The 23,475-nt window shown below is 36.0% G+C and overlaps 1 protein-coding gene across 1 annotated transcript in view; it reads right to left on the reverse strand.

Moving 5' to 3' along the window:
• U2surp (U2 snRNP associated SURP domain containing) overlaps positions 1-23,475 on the reverse strand; it is a 47,034-nt gene that overhangs the window by 17,245 nt on the left and 6,314 nt on the right. The window contains exons 2-18 of the mRNA XM_021173225.2: positions 22,920-22,964; positions 21,284-21,415; positions 16,173-16,271; positions 14,035-14,149; positions 13,457-13,590; positions 12,659-12,726; positions 11,715-11,809; positions 11,600-11,635; positions 11,427-11,509; positions 10,652-10,817; positions 10,262-10,473; positions 9,303-9,346; positions 6,183-6,287; positions 5,029-5,095; positions 4,791-4,954; positions 2,717-2,879; positions 2,275-2,354 (exon numbers count right to left, since the gene is read on the reverse strand). Coding sequence (XP_021028884.1) covers positions 2,275-2,354; positions 2,717-2,879; positions 4,791-4,954; positions 5,029-5,095; positions 6,183-6,287; positions 9,303-9,346; positions 10,262-10,473; positions 10,652-10,817; positions 11,427-11,509; positions 11,600-11,635; positions 11,715-11,809; positions 12,659-12,726; positions 13,457-13,590; positions 14,035-14,149; positions 16,173-16,271; positions 21,284-21,415; positions 22,920-22,964 — 1,808 coding nt within the window. The remainder of the gene's footprint in view (positions 1-2,274; positions 2,355-2,716; positions 2,880-4,790; positions 4,955-5,028; positions 5,096-6,182; positions 6,288-9,302; positions 9,347-10,261; positions 10,474-10,651; positions 10,818-11,426; positions 11,510-11,599; positions 11,636-11,714; positions 11,810-12,658; positions 12,727-13,456; positions 13,591-14,034; positions 14,150-16,172; positions 16,272-21,283; positions 21,416-22,919; positions 22,965-23,475) is intronic.

Consider the following 23,475-nt stretch of genomic DNA (forward strand, 5'->3'; position numbering starts at 1 on the left):
ACAGAATTTATTTAAAAAAAAAAAATCACATTCTCTTCAATCCACTGGCCAATGAAAACCTTTCCTGTTCTTATAACGCAAATTAAGAAATTCAAAATATCAGTGTCCTTTAGCAGGCAACTTTATATTTAGGATGAATTTAGCAATCTGGCCCTTTGTGTCATATTTAAAAAAAAAACAAACTTAAAAGGTAAATGATGTACATAAGGCAAAAAAGTATTAACAATAAAAGTAGGGCTCTCCTAAAACCATTCACATACACACAGACAGACAGACATATATATGCAGCCTGAGCTAACCCAGGACTTTGCTATGCAGCCAAGAATAAACTTGAACTTATCTTCCCACCACACCGCAGTGCAGAGGATCAAACCCAAGAACTTTTACACAGTAGACAGTACTCTACCAACTGAACTCCACCTATACCTACATCATGACTTATTTTTTCAAAGATCACCTGGATGCTGTATAGAGAACAAACCAGGGTGTAGAAGAGGGAAAACCAGTTAGGAGATTACTACTGTAATTCAAGCCAGACAATGGCAGTATGGGCCAGCAGCCAGGAAAGTGGTGCTAGTTTGCTGCTCTAGATATAAAATATATTTATATCAATAAGAAGTGTTATAGATAAAGAGAGAGGAACCAGACAGACTTAAATGCCAATCAGTCCTCAGTAGCTTTCTCACTATGTAGCTTAGCTAGAATGACCTTGAGCTACTGATCTCCCTGCCAGGATCACAGTGTGAACCCCACACCTGTTTTTGAGTGCTGCTGGATCAAACCCAGGGCTTCTCCATGCCAGGAAAATACTCAAACAACTGGGTTACAATTCCCAGCTCAGGTCACAAATCTGATTTCCTTTTGGAGTCAATTCCTTTCCCGAGCCCGATTATTTAACAACAAGCACAGGGGGGGGAGCTGCGTGGAACTGAGGGTTTGTATAGGAATCATGATGTCCACTACAACTCCCTCCTGCTGTAGCCAACAAGAACAAGAAAAATCAATGAGTAGGGCTGGAGAGACAGCTGTTTAGAGCAATGGGGTCATTCAGCTCCCAGTACCACCATGACAGATCATAAATACAATTCCAGGGGATCTGACACCTTCTAACCTACATGGGTACCAGGTACATATGTGCATACATAATATATGCAGCCATAGCACTCATGTGGAAAAGTAAAAATAAATCTTTTTTTAAAAAAATTAATATCAAAAGAAAACAAACCTTTGGGTTTTTTTCCTTTTCCATGCCATTATTTATTATACTATTTATGCTTATTATAAAGTAGCTAAATGGGCAAAATAATGTAGTTTTCAATTTTTTAAACTCTACCTATTTGTTCTACTGTAAATATTTAAGAAATAAAACATAAAACATGGTGGTTCATACTAAAATCCTGCACCTGGAAGGTTAGGGTAAAAAGACTGCCACAAAACCAAAAAAAGAAAAAAAAAGAAAAAAGAAAAAAGTCGGGCGGTGGTGGCGCACGCCTTTAATCCCAGCACTTGGGAGGCAGAGGCAGGTGGATTTCTGAGTTTGAGGCCAGCCTGTTCTACGGAGTGAGTTCCAGGACAGACAGGGCTACACAGAGAAACCCCGTCTGGAAAAACCAAAAAACAAAACAAAACAAAACAAACAAAGAAACAAACAAACAAACAAAAGACTGCCACAAGTTCAAAGTCAGTCTGGGCTGCACACTAAACTAAGTTCTAAGCAATCTGGGCTTTAGCTCAATAAAACAAACAAGCAAGCAAACAATGGTCAGCTACACGGCTCACTTGCTGCCAAGGTGAACAACGTGAGTTCAATCCCTTGGCCCCATGTGGTGAAAGGAAAGACTCAACCCCTACCCTACAAGTTGTCCTCTGTAGGTCATGTTCCTCGTTCACACATACATACACACAAATGTCATTAAAAAGAAAAACTGAAAAAGGGCTTACATTGGTTTAGTTCAATAAACCTTGAGCTTATGTGTTTAAGAGTTCTACTAGATGAGTAGATTAAAATAATCTTTAAACCGTTTTATTATTACTATTGTGGGGCTGGGGGTTGAAGTCAGGTTAGAAGACAACTTTATAGAGTCATTTATTCCCTTCCCCCTTTATAGATCAAACTCACAGGCTAGCACAGCAAGCACCTGAACCCAGAGCCATCTCAATGACCCCTAAAATTATTTCCTATTAATGAAGAATGCTAACAGAACAAGCCTCTTTTTGGCCTACTCATCCTTAAATACATTGCTTCAAGAGTATCAGCTCATATCTTATACTTACAATTTCCTATAATATGAAGCATTGGCAACTTTGGCTGAAGAGTTATATAAAACATCAGAAACCAAATATAATCTGGCAATCTGTAAACAAAATAAGGCAAAATGAAAACATTAGCCAATAGGATATCTAGAAAATACCCTGTACATTCATACTTTGAAATAGTGCAGAGGCTAAGTTTAGTGACAATTTAACAGCAACTCCTGACTATTAGAGACCCAACATCATTACAATCATGACTTTTGCAGGAATACAATCTATTCATTTATTTACATTTCAACCAGTCTCTCAGAAAGAAGTAAGACTATATAGAAGAGATGTTATCAGTCAAGCTCTTTATGTCAAAAAAGAACTTTTTATAATTTTTAAAAGTTCCAATTTAAAGTCAATTATTATCCCTGCTTCCCTTAACTAAATGTGTAGGAAGAAAAACCACTTCTCTTACCTTCTTGGGAAGCGGTGTCTTTAAGATGGACAGCGACTCAGTAATGCAATCCACTATTTCTTCAGCAGCTTCAGCATTATTAAGACAGAAAACCATGGCATCTCCAATATCATTTTTCCTTGGAGTTAATCCTCGCAAGATTTCTTCTAACTTATCCCGCTGTCTAAATATAAATTTTCACTTATAAATACTTAAACATAACATCCTAAGTGTCCCAATAATTACTACTCACAGACTAGCGTCTCCTGGCTGTTGCTCTAGTATACCAGTTTCCATGTTCACCTCACAGAAACGCATTTAGAACCCACTCAGATCAAATGGTTTTAAAGACGGAGATTTGTTAAGTTCCCCAAACTGGTTACAATTTTTTAAAGAACTTATATAAGAATACTTTTTTTAAAAATTAACAAAATATTCTAATAACTTTTTTAAAACTTAAGATAAGTAAATTTTAAATTACAATCATTTTTTTAAAAGCATCGAAAAGTATTCCACTCTTATACTATCCCCACTTAAAACAGAAAACCTCTAATTTCTCCACATCCTTCCTTTGAAAGAAGTATTACTCTAGCACTTTTACAAGGAACAGGATAAACTTTTTCTGTAANAAAAACATAAATATTTTAGGTCCTACTTGTAAGACAGTTTCGCTACTCCTGTAATTCCAAGGCACTCTTACATACATACAAAGAAACACCCATTATTGTGTGTCAATAAAACTTTATTGACTTGGAAGGCAAGATGGCACAACAGGTAAAGGCACTTGCCTCCAAGCCTGATAACCTCAGTTTCATCCCTAGGACCCAAAGTGAGGGGGGTGGGGATGGGGAAGAAAAAGAGTCCTGCAAGTTGTCCCCTAACCTCCACATATATGCCATATATGCCACAGCATGTGCCCAAAACACAAAATATAGTAAGTCAATGTAGTCAGAACTTTAACCTGTATTTACAAAACTGGAGATAGCTAGATTTAGACCAAGGACTGGGTCTGCAGCTAATGTAATGAGCATAAACCTAAAGGAACAAACACACTCAACAGCTGAACGATCCACTAACAACCACTGTCACCAGCAATGNAATGACACAATGGGTATTAAGCCTCACACACTTTACAAAGAAGTATTTAACATTATATGTAGTCTTTTTTATGTCTGAGAGTGTCAGATCCTCTAGAACTGGAATTACAGCCTTATGGGTGCAGAGTATTGAAGAAAGGTCCTTTGAAAGAACAGCCAGTGCTCTTAACCACTGAATCATCTCTCCAGCCCCCATACTAACATCTTTTAACCAACCTCCATACTAAAATCCTTAGCCAGCATTTTTCATGAGATATGAATAACCTCTAAACACTTATTAAATATATCTGCTTTTTAAAATGTGGATAACTCACTATACTAGTTCTGAGCAAGCACCAGTTTTTTGGTAAGATTTAATTTTTACCTTATGTTTGNGTTTTACTTCCACGTATGAGTAAACATGCACAACATGAATATCTGGTGCCTGCAAAGGCCTAAGAAGGACACTGGATCCCTACAACCGGAGGTACACATGGATGGTTATGGGCNACCATGTAGGTGCTGGTCCTTGGCAAGAGCAGCAAGGGCTCACTTATTAGGTGAGCCATCTCACCAGGTAGCACTAATAGTAAAGTTTCCTAGCCGCCATCTCAGAACTACTACATACACAAACTATGGAAAGGCTGTGCATAGCCAATGCCTGACCCAACTAGCTACACAGTAACTTTTCCTCTTTTATCTTTCACTCTGGCAAGAATTCTAACAGTCTCTGAGTAATTTGTGTAAGAACTTAATACTTAAAGTGCAATGCTAGAGAAAGAGTTCAACTGTGTTTAAGAGACAATCACTAACTTCATCAGGAAGAGGTCAAGGTCAACAGGATAATTACTTGTANTTTCCACTATGTTTATCCAAGATGTCTAAAATCATAAAGTATAAATAAAACATTCCCAAGTGAAAATACCATGTTATCTTACAGCTGAAATAGTTACAGGAAGACACTAGTGAAAGCAACCATTAAAGCAACTTTCCTGAATAATAAGAGAAAAAAATCTTACTCTTCCTTGAGTGCTCCCTTCTTACTAGGCTCTTCTACAAACGCTTCTGTCTCTTGCTCCTCTGACATCCCATGAAGGTATGGATTTAAAGGTGGTGGCCTCCAAAAAGATCCATTTTTGAACATTCGAAAATCTTCTGTCCGCCATTTCGTTGGAGAATCTCCCTAATAATACCCAGAATGTTATTTGAATAGTCTAACCCTCAGTTAAAGTCAACAGGGTAATTAATCCTACTTGCCTGCAGAATAGAATAAAGCTTCCACCTGTAGTAAACATGGGCTGGTGTCTGGTTTTCAAATAAGAACCTAAACAAAACAAACAAAAACATTAAACACCATATTCTTCAGGAGAGAGCTATCTACTTTAATATCTACATAAAGCCAGCCACTTATCAGCCTATTCAATTAAAAAGAGAGAGAGAGAGCTACATAAATAAAACAAATGAGAAATATTATTGGCTCTTACTTCTAAAGACCTAAAACAAAGATTCTGGGACAAGAGGAGAAAGGGTCCTATCATATTCTATGACGTCCACCTTTCCACACCCCAGACTGTCTGACAAACTAATCTCAACGTCCAGAATGCGTGTNCTCATTGAGTCAGATGACTGTTTTCAGAATTTTTTTAAAATTTTTGTTTGAGACGGGATCTCTCAATGTAGCCATGACTGTCCTGGAACTCAGTATATACTCCAACAAGCTGTCCTCAAACTCCAAGAGATCTATCCACCTCTCAAGTCCTCAGATTAATGGTATACAANATCACACCATTCTATGAATGGCTGTTTTTTATAAAACACAAGATGATCTATTAGAATACTGAAAAGATTTTTTTCAATATGTAAATCTGAAAAATCTTTACCCCATTTAACATTTAATGTCTCAGATAAAGCAATTCAGATGATTTCCTGACAAAACACTTTGCTCAATTCTAGCTTGCTTATAACTCTTTCACTGCAAAGCATTATGAAATACTATTTTCCTCCTAGAAAATGCTAAGCGTTGTTATACCATAACTATGTAAGTGATGGAAAACCAATCTAAGCACATTCTAGTCTAACTACTAAGACTCATTCATCCTGCAAAAATCTTTTTTCTTCTTCCTTTTCTTTTTTTTAGAATTTTATTCTTGGATATACATCACTTATTTGTTCACTTATGTACATGTGCTCGTGCAGGTAAATGACAGCCAAAGGACAATATTTGGAAATCTTTTCACTCTCCCGAAACCACATGGGTTCTGGATATAGAGTTTCTGGAAGGTAAAAAGATGTCTGGAAATGATTGGATGGATGGCAATGTTGTATAGTAATGTGAATGTACTTAACACCCTCAAACATAGTTAACTCAGAAGCTCTGTTATAGATTTATTACCATAATAAAAGAAGCACACCTGAACATAGGATTGTTGATTTCTCTGTTCATAATCATAGCTTCAAACATTGGCCCTTCACGTACAACAAATTCTATCATTCGGTGTATCAGGGCGAGTAAATTCCTACAACAACAACACAGTTAAAGAAAATGGATTCAGACATATCCCTATATAAAACTACTCTTAAGTTACTAAAATGGTGCAGTTAAAAAAAAAATCATTCTGCTAACAGATTTTAATATCAAAAAGTAATGTGGAGCACACACTAAAGGCCTTGAGTATTAAGAGGGCAGTGAGGGCAGAGGATTGGGAAGGAAGGAAGGAAGGAAGGAAGGAAGGAAGGAAGGAAGGAAGGAGAGGTGAAGGAGTGTGGGAAGCCACAACAGCCTGATAATAAGATTTAATTTTCTAAATGCCATTTAACATTATTTTCAAAATGCAAAAAATTAAAATTATAAATCACAACTAATTGGATAGCTGCAAATACATAAATTCAGCCAACTTACAATTTGCATGTTACAGCCATCTAAAAATGTACACACTAAGTCTGTTTTAAGAGAAAATATTCCTAATACAGTCACTTTGATGATATTGAAATGTTATAACCATAATTTTAATTTACAAAACTGCAAAACTAACAAATTTAAGATCTGATTTAATAAAAGACCCATCTAAATTACTGTGTTTCTAATACACAAATACCAGATGGAGTTTTTACTAAATCTGACCTTTAATGAGGCAACATCCCTTTGCTGCACACTTCAAAATTAGTTTAGAATTCCTAACATGTAATCCTGCTTATATACTATCAACCAATGAAAAGTTATATTGCAAAGCCATTAGTGAATGAATTCCAAAACATGGGACATGGTGAGGTACCCACTCTCTGTAATGCTAATCTTCCCATATTTAAACCAAAAAGAGATGAGTAACTGTTTATTAAGTCACTTTATTGGTTGCATTTATAGAAAGAATTTCTTTGAAATCTGAAAATCTTTAATAAAGATTCTAAATTATTTTCCGACACTGACTAATGTGTCAGGCAGAAACAACTCAGCTTACATAGTCATACGCTGCTCTAGACTTCTCCTTCACCAGTCCCCAAGTAGTACAAAGTTGGCAAGTAAAGCGAAAGGATATTGGCTCACAGTGTAAGAACACATAGACTGTATCTTAAGCATTCTCAACTCAATTAGGTCCACGTAACTGCTAGAACACAAATAGAGTTATAGAAGACAGATTTGGGTAGGGGGAGTGAAAGCGCTCCATAATAATTTGTTTCAAAGTATCTGACCATGAAATAATCTTAATTATGAACTATATTTTCTACAGTTTTCAAACAAGCCAACTTAAATGGACACTGATATGTAGTAGAAAAAAAAAATTCTAAAGACCAAAAAATTACATGGAGGTTTAAGTTTTTACAAAGGGGAAATTATGTATTTAGAACTACCAATTCAACTTCAAATTGTTAAAAAACAAATCACTTGATTTTAACTTAAAATGTATTTTCCTTCACAATAGTATTAACTGCTGCACAGATATGCAGTACTGCTCCGTAGTAAGAAAGAATTCTCAACACCCATGCAGCTCGTGACACTGTTTAGACAGGGGCCATGCAATTGTCACTCAGTTCTAAAATCCCCATTGCTATAAGGCAAAATCAAACTCAGGGAAGTTTTATGTGCAAATCATTAAACATGACCATTGACCAGGTGGACAAATGTTATAGATACAGAGATTTTTATCAATATAGTCAAACTTGACTTCATTAATTTAAAGAACATGAAAAAATGATATATCAAGTTTAAAACTGAAGGATTCATTCTAATAGTAAGTCAAAACTTTTCAGCAAAATGTAATTTTGTTTAAAAATAAGCTGTGTCACACATAAAATTCCTAAACTTGTTTTTTTGTTTGTTTGTTTTAGGTTTTTTGAATGCTAAAAAAATACTTTCCCTGTAAACATTTTAACAGTGGGAAAATAACCCACTATAGTATTAAACAGACNTGTAACTAATAAAAATCTATCTTCATTAAATNACAAGTTTAAAGGAACTTTTAAAATGTTTCATATGATTATTTAAAATCAAAATGTGACAATTAGTTGGTGCTGACTTGGAATCAAGAGGAAGGCGTTATCATACTCTTCCCTTAAGGATTATATAATTTTCTTATTTAAAAAATTACTTTTTCTATCAAAACAAAACAGTGTAGTACAAAAAAACGTTGTATTTTAAAGTGTATTATTTTATATTTAAACAGTAATCATCTTATTCTGGGTAACCACAACAAAAAGAGGTCTCTCTCAGTTAAAATAAAAAGCACATTTATTGGAGTCGATCGTACCAATGTCTGGTAAACCTGTATACTTTCCCAATCCATCCCATGATGCCTTCCTGGTCCCCCGCTGCCGCAGACAGCTCAGCTGGTGTTGCTCACCAAGGCCAATGTCAAAGAGAATTTGGAATTCTTTTGTGTTCATTTATTATTCAACCAGTGTTGTGTTTCTGTGTTTGGGAAAAGGCTGAGCTTGACTGAGCAAGAGCATACCTACATGATTGTTCTTCATTAGCAGTGTATTAAAAAAGAAAAAAAAGAAGAAAGAAAAGTAATAAAAGAGATCCAAATGCCTTTACTATGACTAAAATATCCTAATACATCCAGTGTATTTCTTCTTAAAATCAATTAGAAAAAAAGAAAAACAATATGACTGCACCTCCACTAAGATCTAAANCCAAGGTTGTATATTTAAGGTATGTAATCCAGAAACCAAGATAAATAAAGTGGGTCAAATTGTAATATTATCTAAACTTTAAAACTCATTTTACTTATATACCTATTTTCCCTTCACAATAGTTTCAAATTAGCAGACCAACAACTCCACATTAATTTATTTAAACATTCTAATTTCTAAAGGTATTTAAAAACTCTCTAAAATGATAATAAAAAACAAAAGAAAAGATGACATAAAATTGCAAAGTGTACTAAACTTAATTTTTACACATCCCCCCTAATGTAGTGGGAAGGAGCCATTGCTCAGTCAAGATATTACCTTTTCCTCAACACCAGTTCTTTTCAATTCAGAAGGGGATATTGTCTATATTTAGATCAGTAATAATAAAGAAAAACATGTACCTTTCTGTTGGGATAACCACTTTGACTATGGCTTGCGACAGAGTCTGTATATGAAGTCACATCAGATAATAAACATAGAATATGTGAGTATTGTTAACAAGTAACAAGCAAAAATATACATATGCATTGAAAACACTACACATCTAATCACAAGTTCTGCAGGCAATCACTGCATTTGAAGTAATTATACACTAAGCAATTACATAATGCAAATGGATGTGTTCACAGTGAACAATTACTGTTCACCAAATGCAAAAGCATAGGACATTCCTGCTAGAATGCACATCAATGTACTGAAACAGGGACTACACTGACAATTAGCAGATAATTAATTTGTGAAGTAATTAACTGTCTGCCTCTGACCATACAGTTGGCTACTTTGTTCCCAAGCCTTTAAAACCAACCCTGGCATTTCAAGTGTAATCAACTCATAATAGAACCAACAAATTCTTATAACTTGAAATTAAGTTGGTTTTATGTTTAATAAAGAAAAATATTCACCCTTTGTTTTTACTAGATTAGTTAACTATTTTTAAAATATCATATATGCTACTATAAANTCTAATAACTCAAGACCTTGAAAGCTATGTTAGTTTGCTGTCATCCAAACAATTTAACTATTTAGGTGGGCTTTCTTAATTGAAAAGTCACTTAACCAAATAAAAAACTACCATGTCCTCAAAACAAAGTAAATCCAAACACTGACTACAACACTGGGGGTGGGGGGAGAGGGTGCGCTTACCGAGTGGTCAAAAGGGAATGGTAGCCACAAATAAAAATATTAAATATGACCTAATATTTCAATACAGGATTTTCATGGGCTAAGGCAGGGAACATATTTACTTATTTATGAGTTGCCAGAGTAACACATATGTCTATAAAAATTGTTGAAAAGAAACACTACCACAGATACAGTATTTACATATCAGATGCAGTCCTATGTACATTTTTAAAATTACCTTCTCGAAATCCTCCTTGTTTTTAGGTGGTGGTAACATGGGAGCATTGGGGTTTTTTAATCGCTCTCTAGGCTGCGCATTAAAAGGCAGTCCGGATGGAGGCGGGGGGAGCGTGTGTTCCATCATAGAAGGCGGAATGTATATTGGATGTGGAGGAATAGGCACAGCTTTACCCCAACCTAACTTCATTTCAAAAGACATAATCATTTTTCCTACAAAAGAAAAAAAGAAAGGAAAAAGGTTACTTTGACAAGCTCCAGAGAAAAAGTATTTCTGAATTAAATTTCTTCTGTATATTTTCCAATTTGATCCAATTCTCAGAGTTTTTATGACTAATTTTCTACACCAAAGAAATACCTGGCTCCTACAAATGGACACTAAGGACTTTACCATTTAAGTTCTTTAGAGCTCTTTCAGCATCTCTTCTGTTCATAAAAGCCACAAAGCCACAGTTTCTTTCTCGTGCTCTTTCTTCATCAGTTCTAGGCCACATAATTTTTACACTAGCTAATGGTCCAAATCTTCCAAATTCTTGGCACAGCATTTCTTCATTCATCTATTAAAAGATCAGAGAGTTTGGTTATGCAACAAAAAGGAAGGAAGGGGCTAAGAATACTATGCAGCCCAGAAAGCAAAATCGTTTTTAAAAGTAGAAAGCAACATATTAATCCTACAGTATTACACTCAAAAACTAGAAACTCTACAATGGCAAAAACCCTGCCATACCGGTGCATTTGAAGTACTTTCGTATTAGAAGCCTTCTATTTTATTTAAATAAGCAGTTAGGGCTTAGCGTCTTAAGAGCTACTGGAACCAAAGGCATGTCTGATTTCTCTTCCTGTTTGAAGATCTTGGGATCTAAACGCCTATGCAATCACAGCACAGGGAGATGGGAACCACAAGGAGCCCAAGAGGAGAAAAGGAAAGAGGACCTCCATAAGAAAGCAAGCTACTATCAGAAAGAGGTGCCTCAGGAAGACACATCTTCACAAATGTACAGGAAACAATTCAGATCCAACTAATAAGCCCCAAGTTTTCAAAACAATCAGTAAATACTATCTAATTCCATCAGATTTGTCAAGTTCAAAATCTCAATTTTATCTAATTATCCAACAACAAAAAGAATGAACATAAGCCAACATTCATTTTATTTTCCTTTTATTACCTGTGGATTAATGTTTCCAAGGTATAAATTTGTAGTGCTGGGATCTCCTACATCATGTGAGCCAGGTGCATAATCATCAAGAACTAGAACAAGGAGAAAAAACAAGTTACACCCTGCGAAATACAAAGTTGAGACAATTTCTAATACTTAAAAAAGCAAAAAATCGGTATTACCACCAGACGATCGATTTCTTCTTGAAGGCACATCCACTTAAAGNGGGAAAGAAAGCAACTCTTAGTCTCTAGGACAGCAGGCCAGAAATAGTGCACTAGGACAAACGCCACTTACTAGAACGTCGNTGACCATCAGAGTCTGACTGAGGAGGCTCAAACCGACTTAACCTGCCTTTTGTTTTATGTCTTTCATCACGTTCTTCCTGAATTCTGTTGAAAATAATTATAGTTAGCTAAGAGTACACCACAAGTTACTCATATTTAGTAACAGTTTCTCTGGGTATCATTGTCAAATAATTGATGTATTTATTTGCATTAGTAATAATTATAACCAAGATTAGAGAGCCCCTCAGTCACAGAACAGGGGTGATGACTGTTTCAGGGGGAACAGGAAAGTCAACATAAAACTACTACTTACGTTTTTGCTCTTAATAGATTTGATGACTCCTAACTTGTACCCCACTGAATAAACAGGATTCCAGACAGAAAATAAGCATCTGAACTAAATCTATACATTACAAACAGCTATAGACACTGAATAAATGCTAATTGATTTTCAAGCACATCCTATCTATTGTAGCTTCAGCAAGCTCACTTGTAAACTAGCAGATAACTAGTATATGTACCAACAGCTATAATTATCAGTCCAATATGTCTACGATAGAATTCTATTTTTAAAGTTTTTTAAAATTTTTTATTTATTTTATGTATGTGAGTACACTGTTGTTCTCTTGAGACACACCAGAAGAGGGCATCAGATCCCATTACAGATGGTTGTGAGCCACCATGTGGTTGCTGGAACTAGAACTCGGGACCTCTAAAAAGCAGACAAGTGCTCTTAACCACTGAGCCATCTCTCCAACCGAATAGAATTCTTCCTATAAAACTTACTGTTTTGCCAGGAGTGGTGGCGCACGCCTTTAATCCCAGCACTTGGGAGGCAGAGGCAGGCAGATTTCTGAGTTCGAGGCCAGCCTGGTCTACAAAGTGAGTTTCCAGGACAGCCAGGGCTACAACAGAGAAACCCTATCTCAAAAAAAAAAAAAAAAAAAAACTTACTGTTTTAGTTCTTCTTTGAAAAGTTCCAAATTGCTTTTTTTCTTTTCCTTCTCCCCTTTTTTCAGTGGCTATAAAGAATATAATAAGTTATAGTTGAAATAAAAAAGATTAAACAAAATTTATGGTTTCTTTTTGAGGTGATAAGAATTTCTGGAAACACAAAAATGGCAATTTTTGAATAACCTTGAATTTACCATCTAACTGTGAATTACATAGCAATAAATCTGCTTTTTTTGTTTGTTTGTTTTCAGAGGTATCTTGACAGCCACAAAAGAAAAATCCATCTCACTATTTAATGTAATCATATTTAATTAACCAATGTGGCTCCAAGTGACCTTATCCCACATTAATCAACCTATTATCTCCTGTAAAACTATTTCCAATGAACAAAAAAACTCTATAATGAGAACTTATCAAAATGGACACACCAATTCCTAATTAATTCTTAAAAGGTCCCAAAACCATCCTGAAAAACATGTACTACATGTTGCTAATAATTTTAGGATCACAATTCAGAACTGTTTAAAAAAACAATTTTACCCTACATTTACAACTCAACTTTTGACTGCAATATATAATCCGTACACAGTAACAAAGGTTCAAAGCAAGACTCTCATTACCATGGTTTAACCTAATCTATCACTGCTTATCTAGATGAATTACTGAGTTAGACAACATCAAAACTCAACACCTACTTCAAGACACACCGTAAGAAATTTTGTATAGTAGATGCACTCAGAGTACCAATAACAATGCCGAATTCTAAAATCACTGCTCAACTATGTAAGAATGACTTACGGGTTTTTTCGTCTCTATCACAAGAAGAGANGGCGGCCTTTCATTGGATGACTGATTTGGAGGATTTTTTTGATCTGCAAACCTTGAAGATGGTTTATAGATTTTACCTCTTTTTTCGTCTGTTTCATGTTCATCTGAAATTTAAAATACTAGTTTATAAATCTAACTTCATATAATTGTCTTAAGAAAATTAAGATGCTTTTAGTATTAAGATTTGAATATAAAATTAAATTTACATACTACCACTCAACCTAAAAAAAGTAAAATCACAATTTGACCACTTTATAGCAAAACTTTAAAACATTAAAAATTCTGTAACATAATTCACTTTTTTTTAACTTGAAAGATACTAGTTATTACTATCATCATCATCATTATTATTATTACTATTATTATTATTATCTCTTTCATACAGTCCCACTAACCAAATGGAGTCTTCATTATTTCATATTTGGTCATTTATATTGTTTATTAATCTAACCACTAGAGGGTGCTAATAGAAAAGTGATATTCAAAGTCAGATGTCTTCCATAATTAATCTGTCATCACATTATCCAAAGCCAGATACTAGTACTTACCTTTAGCTGCATTAACGACCCCGCCTCGAACAAACGTTTTCACTTTATTACCATCACTTCCTTCAAAAGCAGCAAGAAATTCCTCATAAATTTCAGCAGCTGCCTTCTCATCCTCCTAAATACGGAACGAAATATTAGTTACACAAGAACTACTGTTTGGGTTTGGTTTGACTGATTCAGTTTGCTTTGTTTTGAGAGAAGATTTCACTGTGGAGGCCAAGCAGACTTGAACTCGGNATCCAGACCAGGCTGGTCTTGAACAGAGATCTGACTGCCAAATGCTGTCTTAAAGGCAAACGCTAACATATAGAGAGGAAGCTCACCAGTAATGAGCACTGGCTCGTCTCCCTAAGAACCCAAGACCCAGCACCCACACAGCAGCTCACAACCACCTCTAATTCCAGTCGTAAGGGATCAAGCCCCTCTTCTGCCCTCTGGATACCAGGCACACACATTCAAGCAGACAAAAACACCCATATACAGAAAGAAAAAGAAACAAAATACACAAACCTCTCCCTTCTCAAATCTAGTATCAAATACTTGGTGGACATTACATATTAGCCATGATATGCTAATAATTTAGTAATAATATTACTAAATGCTAAGTAATTCAAACAAAAAGGCTTTGCTCCTTTACTAGAAATTGAGAGATGCAGACAAGAACGCCACGCAGATAAACAAGTCAATGTATTTAAAGGCAATCAAGAACCAGACTACAGAACAAAGGACTATGTAAGGACAGATACTAGTGCTGTTAGAAAGTTCTCCAAGGCACGATGACTGAATTCATCAAATATAAAATTTTCCTTCTCAAATAATCAAAGATACAACAGAAGCAAAGCCACAGAATATCCTCCTGACATGGCACTTAAAAAAGTAGAACTGACATCACCATCTATATATCCTCAAATATGTATGAATAAAATACCATGCTGAGAATGGGACATGCCTGTCACTTCAGACATCAGACAGGAAGACAGAACTCCAGACCAGCCCGAGCTGTGTAAGACACTACCTCAGAAACCCAAATCAAATAGAACACATAAGAAAATAAAAGAAGCCTCTAGTGTCAGAGGGAAACAAACAGACTTTCCCAGAAACAAAACTGGCATAACTTACTGACAACTAATTAAAAAGATAAAACAAAATCAAAAACTTNTTTTGTATTATATAAGATGAAAAACTGCATGAAGATTACATTTTAGGAAACAATCCTAGGAATTCAATGGGATTCTCCTGGGAATACAGATGCTAGAAGAAAATACAGGGAAATTCCTCTATAAGCCAGGAATGGAAAAGAAAGGAAAAGCTTGGTTAAAAACACAGTAATTGTGGGGAAAGACTGACAACTGATTATAACAACAGTTTTTACATGGAAGAATAAAACCAGAAGGAGAATAAAAAGAAATAAAACGGAGGCGGGGGCTGGTGAACTGTATTGCCACTGTAGGAATTGCAAGTTCAAACACTCAGGTATCATTTTTCACACTACTGACTNGAAAAAACTCCCCCAGTATAATCTGCTATTTGTGGGTGGTAATATCACTAACACATTACAGATAGAGAACAAACTGTCCCTGCCTGACAGAGAAGTACAGAAGAACCACATTTATTAATTTACCATTCCAACAATTTCCCTTTCAGGAATATGCCTCAAAAGGCAAACTAGAAGAAAACCAAAATGTACCTGTGTATATAACATTATTCATGACAACTTTACTTGTAATATAATGTCCAAAGAGCAAAACCACAAATCCCAATAGGATTTTACAAACCTATGAAGCTTTAAAAAGTTCAATGTTTCTATCCTATAAGTAATCGCAAAGATATAACATTTAATTTAAAAAGATAAATGGAGAAAAGTACCCTCACGCTATTGCATTCATCTAAGGGAGATGGGTACACTACAGTGGTGCATGCACACACAAACACACACTCACACTTTGACAACAAGAACACAACATCACACAGAGCTACAGAGAAGCTGAACCCAAAATCATGAACGTTTCTTGTGTTAAAGACTTGACTCCTGTGTAGATGCAAACATCAAGAAGTCAAATTCTTCAGAAAACACGGCTGCTACTGCTCCCTTACACATTCACTTCTAAGTATAACCTAAAATACACTTCAAACATTACCTTTTTCTTCAGTTCCTCTTGTTCCTTCTTACTTAGAGTTCGCTTTGCTGTGCTCATTTTTCCAATACTGAATGCTTTAAGCTTGTTTTCTAGAAGAGGCTATAAAAAAAAGCAAAAAGATTATTTTTGTCTTTACATACAAATGTTAATGTTACCTATAAGTGTAACATACTTTAATTGCCAGACATACTTTAATTAACTTCAACTTTAGAAGTAAAGTACCAATGCAAAGAAAAGCTGGCATACTCCAAACATATCATTCTAATGGAAATATATAATAATTAAGGGATGCTTTTTATTACCTAACTCAAAGTCAGTTACAGGCAAGAGCCATTTTTTAAAGNGAAATAAAGGTTAAAATAAAGAAATAAAAACCAAGGCTTAGGAGAAAAGAAAGCACAGATGAGGGCAAATAGACACTGCAGGAAAGGCAGCAGCTATGAGAGGAAACACCCTCCAATGGGAGGGTTAAAATCCCATCACGTCCGTAACTAAGTACGGCATTTATCAACAACACTGATATAAACATAATTTCATTTTTTTATTGAGAATGTACCATCTACTTTGCATTCAGATTTCAGCATATATAAATCTTTATAATATTTTTGAATACACATGATCATTCCTAATCTGAAAATCTAAAATCTGAAACACTTAATACCACAAGTGGAACATTTTATATCTGATCTCAAAGAAAAGGTTGCAGTCAAATTTCAGGTGTAAAACACTGTGCAACAAATTACCTTTGGGCTATATGTGAAGCTATACATAAGAAAGAGATGAGTTTTATGTTTAGTCTTGGGTCCTATGCCCAAGATACCTCATGTATATGAAAATATTCCAGAAGTCAAAATCTTAAAAAAAAAAAATCCAATAAACCTCTCATGCCAAGCAGTTCAGATAAATGAGTCAATTTATACAACAAAACTGTACCTGGCAGCACTAAGTAAACACACTGGGTTTAAAGAATAGAGTGGGATTCTTTCTTCCCTCTTCCTTCCTGCCCCTGTCCACTGCCATCTTCACAACACTGCCAAGCTAAGATGTGGACCAAGCTCAGGAGCTGCCTCTACCTGATAGAGCAGCTCTCAGCCTCACAGAAGCTTCTCCTTGCAACAGTTGAGAGACCACTGCAGAAACTACAACTGTTCAAAATACAGGGACTAACTAACTGATTGAGGGGCACTCAAGGAGTATATCTAAAACACAACTGAAAGAACAGATCTTAAGAGCCAGAGACCAGGAAGTCTGCTGAGAGACTGTCTCCTAGAAATGACAAGGAGAAATGACACCCATGAAACCTTATATGGCTGCCTAAACATGACCTGAAATAACACCACCAACAGACATGCTAAAGTGGAAGAAGGAAATCTCCAGTGGCCCTACCTCTAGACAGAAGCCAGGCAACTAAAGACTGCTGAGAAGGAGACTTAGTCTTCCCCAGGGATGAGGCCCACAACTGGTTATACAATACCAAGAGGTCAGCCCTGAAATCATACATACACAAGCAACACTAAAACAACTCAGCAGCTTGTATTTAGTCATTTATGTGTATATATGCATATACATATATATATATACATGTACACACATATATATACACACATATCAATAATTTAAAAAGGGGCGTGATTTGAGAGGAAGTCAGGAGGTGGGAACACAGGAGGGGATAGAGGAAGGAACTAGAAGGGGGAAATCATTATATAATTTTATTTAAATTCTTAAACATTAAGGAAAAGTACATGAAGTTGGGGGAGAAAGGGGGATGTAAGAGGGATTGAAAGGTGAAGAATGGAGGGTGGATTTGATCAAAATCCATATATATAAATGAAATTCTCACATGTTTTAAAAGAATTAATTATATTTTAAAGACAGGAACTCTTAACGTAGACCAGGATAGCCTTGAATTCACAAAGATCTTTTTTTGTTTGTTTATTTTTGTGTGTATGCATACAAGAGACAGGGTTCGTGTGCCAGAGCATATGTGTGAAGGCCAAAGAACTTAAGCTAGCTAGTTCTCTTCAGCCATCATGTAGGTCCCAAGCAGCAAGCTGGGGTGTGTCAGGTTTGATGGCAACCCTTACAACTTGAGCCACCTAACCAATCCAAAGAAACATTTTACTGAAGCCTTCATTATTACAATTTAGAAAGTTTCCTTCTAAAATCTNATCTAAATAGTCTATAGGCCTTTAGTTGTTTCATGTTACTCAGGATTCACAAATGTAAAAGGTAGGGTAGTTAATTAAATACAGCCTAAAATACTGAAATCTGAAGTTTTTCTCTTCCTTACTAAAATAAGAAGCTAACAAAGTACTCTGGAAGGATAGTATGGTGAGAAACATTGAGGCCACCTATTTTGAAGGTTACATTAAAAGCCCTCTGTGAAAGATAAGCAGTTAGTAACACAAAGTCACTTCTCTTTCTCTCTCCCTCTTTTAAGATTTCTATTTTCTGAGTGTTTTGCCTGCACATACGCAGGTGCACTGTGTGTGCCTGGTGCACAATGAGACAGAGGAGCGTGTCAGAGCCCCTGGAACTACAGTTACAGAGAGTTGTAAGTCACCTGTGGGGTACTGGGAACTAAACCTATGGTCCTGGGCAAAAGTGCTCTTAACCACTGAGCCATCTCTCTAGCCCCAACAATCAAATTTTCAAACAGATTCAAAGTCATCTTTTCCTCAGAAAAGAAAAAATGTCTTGCCATCATTCACTGNGATTATAGTTAGCTTCAAATGAAAACTACATTGAAACTGAAGGAAAAACACAATTCTAAGAACTAAATGTATAGCCAGGCATGGTGGCACACACCTATAATCCCAGCAGTNGGGAGCCAGAGGCAGGCAGATCTGAGCAAGTCAACCTGGTCTACAGAACAAGTTTCAAGACAGACAGGGCTATAGAGAAATCCCTTCTCAAACCAAGATGGGGAGGAAAAATAGAAGGAAGTAATAAAGAAAGGAGAAAGAAGAAGAAAAAAGAAAAGAAACAAAATTTGCATGCTCAAATTTTTGTTTATAAATCCAAAAGAGAAATGGCAAAAAAAATTTACTGAATGTTTATTCAAATGAAGAATATAATCTTTTGTGTAAAAATTAAGTTTTGCTGAAATAAAAATACTAAAAAAAAAGTTATTTTAAGATGTGTTCCTATGGGATGGTGGAACATGTGTTTAATGCCAGCAATCTGGAGACAGAAGCAGAAGATCTTTATAAATTCAACACTACCCTGGTCTATATTAAGAGTTCCTATCTTTTAAAAAAATAGTATGCTCAGTATTGAAAGCTGGCTGGCTGATGACTTAATATTTTCTGAAATTTTTCACAAGAAATTTTAATTTGTACACTTTAAAATAGTGCTAGAAATTGAACCTAAAACCTCACACATGCTAGACAAGTACACTAACTTGTATATCTACCTCAAGAAAATTTATTTTACATAGATTTTAGAAAACCAGAAGACCTGAGGGATGTGCTGTAGTAATGAGCCCAATTCTCAAGGGCTGGGGAGACTGAAACTCAGTCAGTAAAAATACCACTACCACTGGCGACTCAGCATGGAACCCCAGCACCTATGCAAAAAGGCAGTAGAGGTAGAGAATGTGTCTGTAGCCCAAGCACCACACATCTAAGGCCCAACGGCTAGCCAGGCTGGCAGAACAGAAGAGGAATTCTAGATTTGGTCAGGGAATCTGGTTCACAATAATGTGGAGTGATTGAGGAAGATGCCCAATGTTGACCTTTGGCCTCTACTTGCACCTGCACACACATGTGTATATAATACACACTCAAATACAGAGAACTTCTTTCTGTGTTCCTGACTGTCCCAGAACTCCATTTATCCAAGTGACTAACATCTACTCTTGTTTGTTTTCAGAGCGAACATAGGCTCTCAGAGCAGTAGGAATGCATCCTTTTCTATACTGTGCATACTTTTACTTGTATACATGTACACTTTTCTATACATGCATGTTGTAGGTAGGTGGACGTGCATGCCAAGGCATGTGTGTAGTTGTCAGAAGACAACTTTGTAAAGTTATTTCTCTCCATCCACTTGTACACAGGCTCAATGAATCCAACTTGTTTCTAGGGTTACACAGCCAGCACCTTTCTGAGCAATTTCACCAGATCCAATGATTGTCTTAACTGCCTAAATGTTTCTTTTTTTTGTTTTGTTTTTTGGTTTTTTGTTTGTTTGTTTTTGTTTTTTGAAGACAGGGTTTCTCTGTGCAGCTCTAGCTGTCCTGGAACTACTTCTGTAAACCAGGCTGATTTCCAAGCTCAGAGATCTGCCTGCCTCTGCCTTCCGAGTACTAGGATTAAAGGCGTGCACCACCACTGCCCAGCTGCCTGAATACTTCTAATAACTCAATAAATATGGCAATAATCGCTGGGCGTGGTGGCGCACGCCTTTAATCCCAGCACTTGGGAGGCAGAGGCAGGTGGATTTCTGAGTTCGAGGCCAGCCTGGTCTACAAAGTGAGTTCCAGGACAGCCAGGACTATACAGAAAAACCCTGTCTCGAAAAACAAAACAAAACAAAAAAAAAAAAAGAAATATGGCAATAATCACTTTACATTCAAATGTTTATTTTTCAAAAAAAAATTTAAAAATTAAACACCTTTAATGAAACATCTAATATGAGCTACACATTTTTCTTTCAATAAATGGGAGTTTATCATTAATAAAGAATATTAATTTCAGCCGGGTGTGGTGGCTCATGCCTTTAATCCCAGCACTTGGGAGGCAGAGGCAAGAAGATTTCTGAGTTCGAGNCCAGGCTGGTCTACAAAGTGAGTTCCGGGACAGCCAGGGCTATACAGAGAAACCCTGTCTCAAAAAACCAAAAAGAATATTAATTTCAAATAGCATAAAATAAAACAAGGTCAGGCAGTGGTGGCAGACTTCTCTAATCCCAGCACTCAAAAGGCAGGGGTAGTTCCGTGAGTTTAAGGCCAGCCTTTTTTACAGAGCTAGTTTCAGGACAGCCAGAGCTACGAAGTAGTGGGATCCTGCCTCAAAATATCGAAAAAAGAACTAAGTACAAACCACCATATTCAATCAAGGTCAGAGCAAAACCGTCAGCTGTCCTTAGTCGTCTTCAGCAATACTCACTCTTGAGAGATTCTGATGAGGAGAATCGCAAAGGCTTTCNCGGGAACTTTCATTCCTATAATTGTGTTTTCTTGGGCTTTTAGGTCGTGTTCGACTTGGCATATCACTATCTGAGGGTCCAGATGCATCCATCTTCAGATAAAGTTTTAAAAATGATTTCAAATATGACATCCACAGTACTAAAAACTAGAATTAATCCAAAGTGTCTACATACTGACAAATTTCACTATTATCTAAAAACACATTACTAACACCAAGCTCATAAGTAAATTCCTTAACATGTTTTCATGAACTCTGACTTGCCCTTGAAAGCTCAAATATCACACAGGGAACATTTGTTACTCTTGAAGTAACAAGTTCTTTCCTTCAGTTAAGAAAATATCTGTCAAATACCCAAGTCAGATAACAAGTTTATATGTCAGGTATTCTTTCAAGAAGGGTGGTTCATAAGATAGACTTACATCTTCATACTCTGGAAGTAGAGGACCTTATATTTATATGTACTTGTCTCATCACACAGAATATGTAAATGAAAGACCCATACATGAGTTGAGTCTTAAGTATTTTATAACCTCATTAAAAATAATCTTTTTTTTTTTTTTGAGTAGTAAGTCAGCTTCGATTTCCCATGATCTTTCTGCTTTATCCTCCCCAAATGCTGGGGTTACAAGCATGGCCCCCACCTAGGCTCACCCACTGAAATATTCTTAAGCTAGCATATTTTACTGAACAAGATGAGAGTAAATATAACAGCATATTTTGGAGTCACTTCCTTGATTCATACTAATGTGCCTAAAGTTTGCCTACCAGTTGTTTCTGCATTAGCAGGGAAAATGCAAACACAATGCAAAAGTTGAATAATGCCTGGCATTTGTACAAAAGGGGCTTATTTTGGCCTATATGAGGCATAGGGAAGGGCATGTGTACACTTGTTTGTGCATGAGTTTGGAGTATCTATCTTCCTTAGTCACTTGCCACTTTTTTTTTTTTTTTGAGGCAAAGTCTCTCACTGAATCTGGAACTTAACAGTTAGGGATGCTGGCTGGCCAGGGTGCTCCAGGGATCCATCTACCTCCCTATCTTATATCTCCTAACAAAGCTGAAATGAAGCATGCCCAGTTTCCACCCAGGTACTGTGGTGAGCACGTTACCTACTGAGCCATCTCCCAAAGCTCCAATCATAGAAGAACTCCGAGTTCACATACTCCTGAAAATGTCTAACAACCTGTCGTAGGAATCTACATGTAATATTTGAATATTGCTATAACATGTGGAAAAATATTTATTGCAGTATTAAAAATGCCAAAAAACTTTAAACATGAAAACAAACAAGTCTATCTTTCTATAGTAGAACATTATGCCATGAGAAAGAAGTGAATAGCATGCATGCGCTCTGCCAGCTGATTTGCAGGGAGTTCAAAAGGCAGGTACAAGGTACAGCAAGAAAGGGGTCCTTTATACAGACAGAATTTTATAAGCAAAATAAAAGATTAAATATGTGTCAAGTTTCAAATGCAATTTGAAAGAGTTTATTTATGTAAACAAACACAAAGGAAAACACAAATGTTCACACATATAACTATTCATTTACCATGTAACTCACACGTAAATAAAAAAGACTTTCTTTTATACTTACATGTGCATCTGAAGATCCAGATGAATGGACATCCGATGATCGGTTCTACAAGTATCAAAACAAAAAAGCAAATATTTGAAGGACTATAAAATTCTTTCTACACTGTTTCTTCAGCTTCAAGGTTTAATATTTCCTAGCTTTCAGTCACTGCTTTTCAGCTCATGAAACTAAACAATGGCACCCTCTGGCTTAGAAAAAAAAATTGTGATCCAATGTGCTAAATCAATTCTTTAAAATTAACAATCCANATTTCTAAACATATTACACAAATACTAATCAAAAATCTGAAATATAATTACCTTGGCATAGCACAGGCTGGAAACTGAACCACTATTTGTAACAAAAGACTTGTACAAAGGCTTCTCACAAGTCCTATCACTAATATTGCAATAGCAGCAACTTCTTAATACAAGAGAAATTGCCCTCTCTTCTTCTAGTCACTCAGAGNAAACATAAATAATGGGTTGTAACAGCAAGAAAACACACACACAAACACACACATACATTAACCTTCACTGCCCAAGAGAAGGTACAATATTCACTGTAGAACTAGCTT

Source organism: Mus caroli, chromosome 9 (assembly GCF_900094665.2).
Source record: "Mus caroli chromosome 9, CAROLI_EIJ_v1.1, whole genome shotgun sequence".
In the NCBI taxonomy this organism is placed as follows: Eukaryota; Metazoa; Chordata; class Mammalia; order Rodentia; family Muridae; genus Mus; species Mus caroli.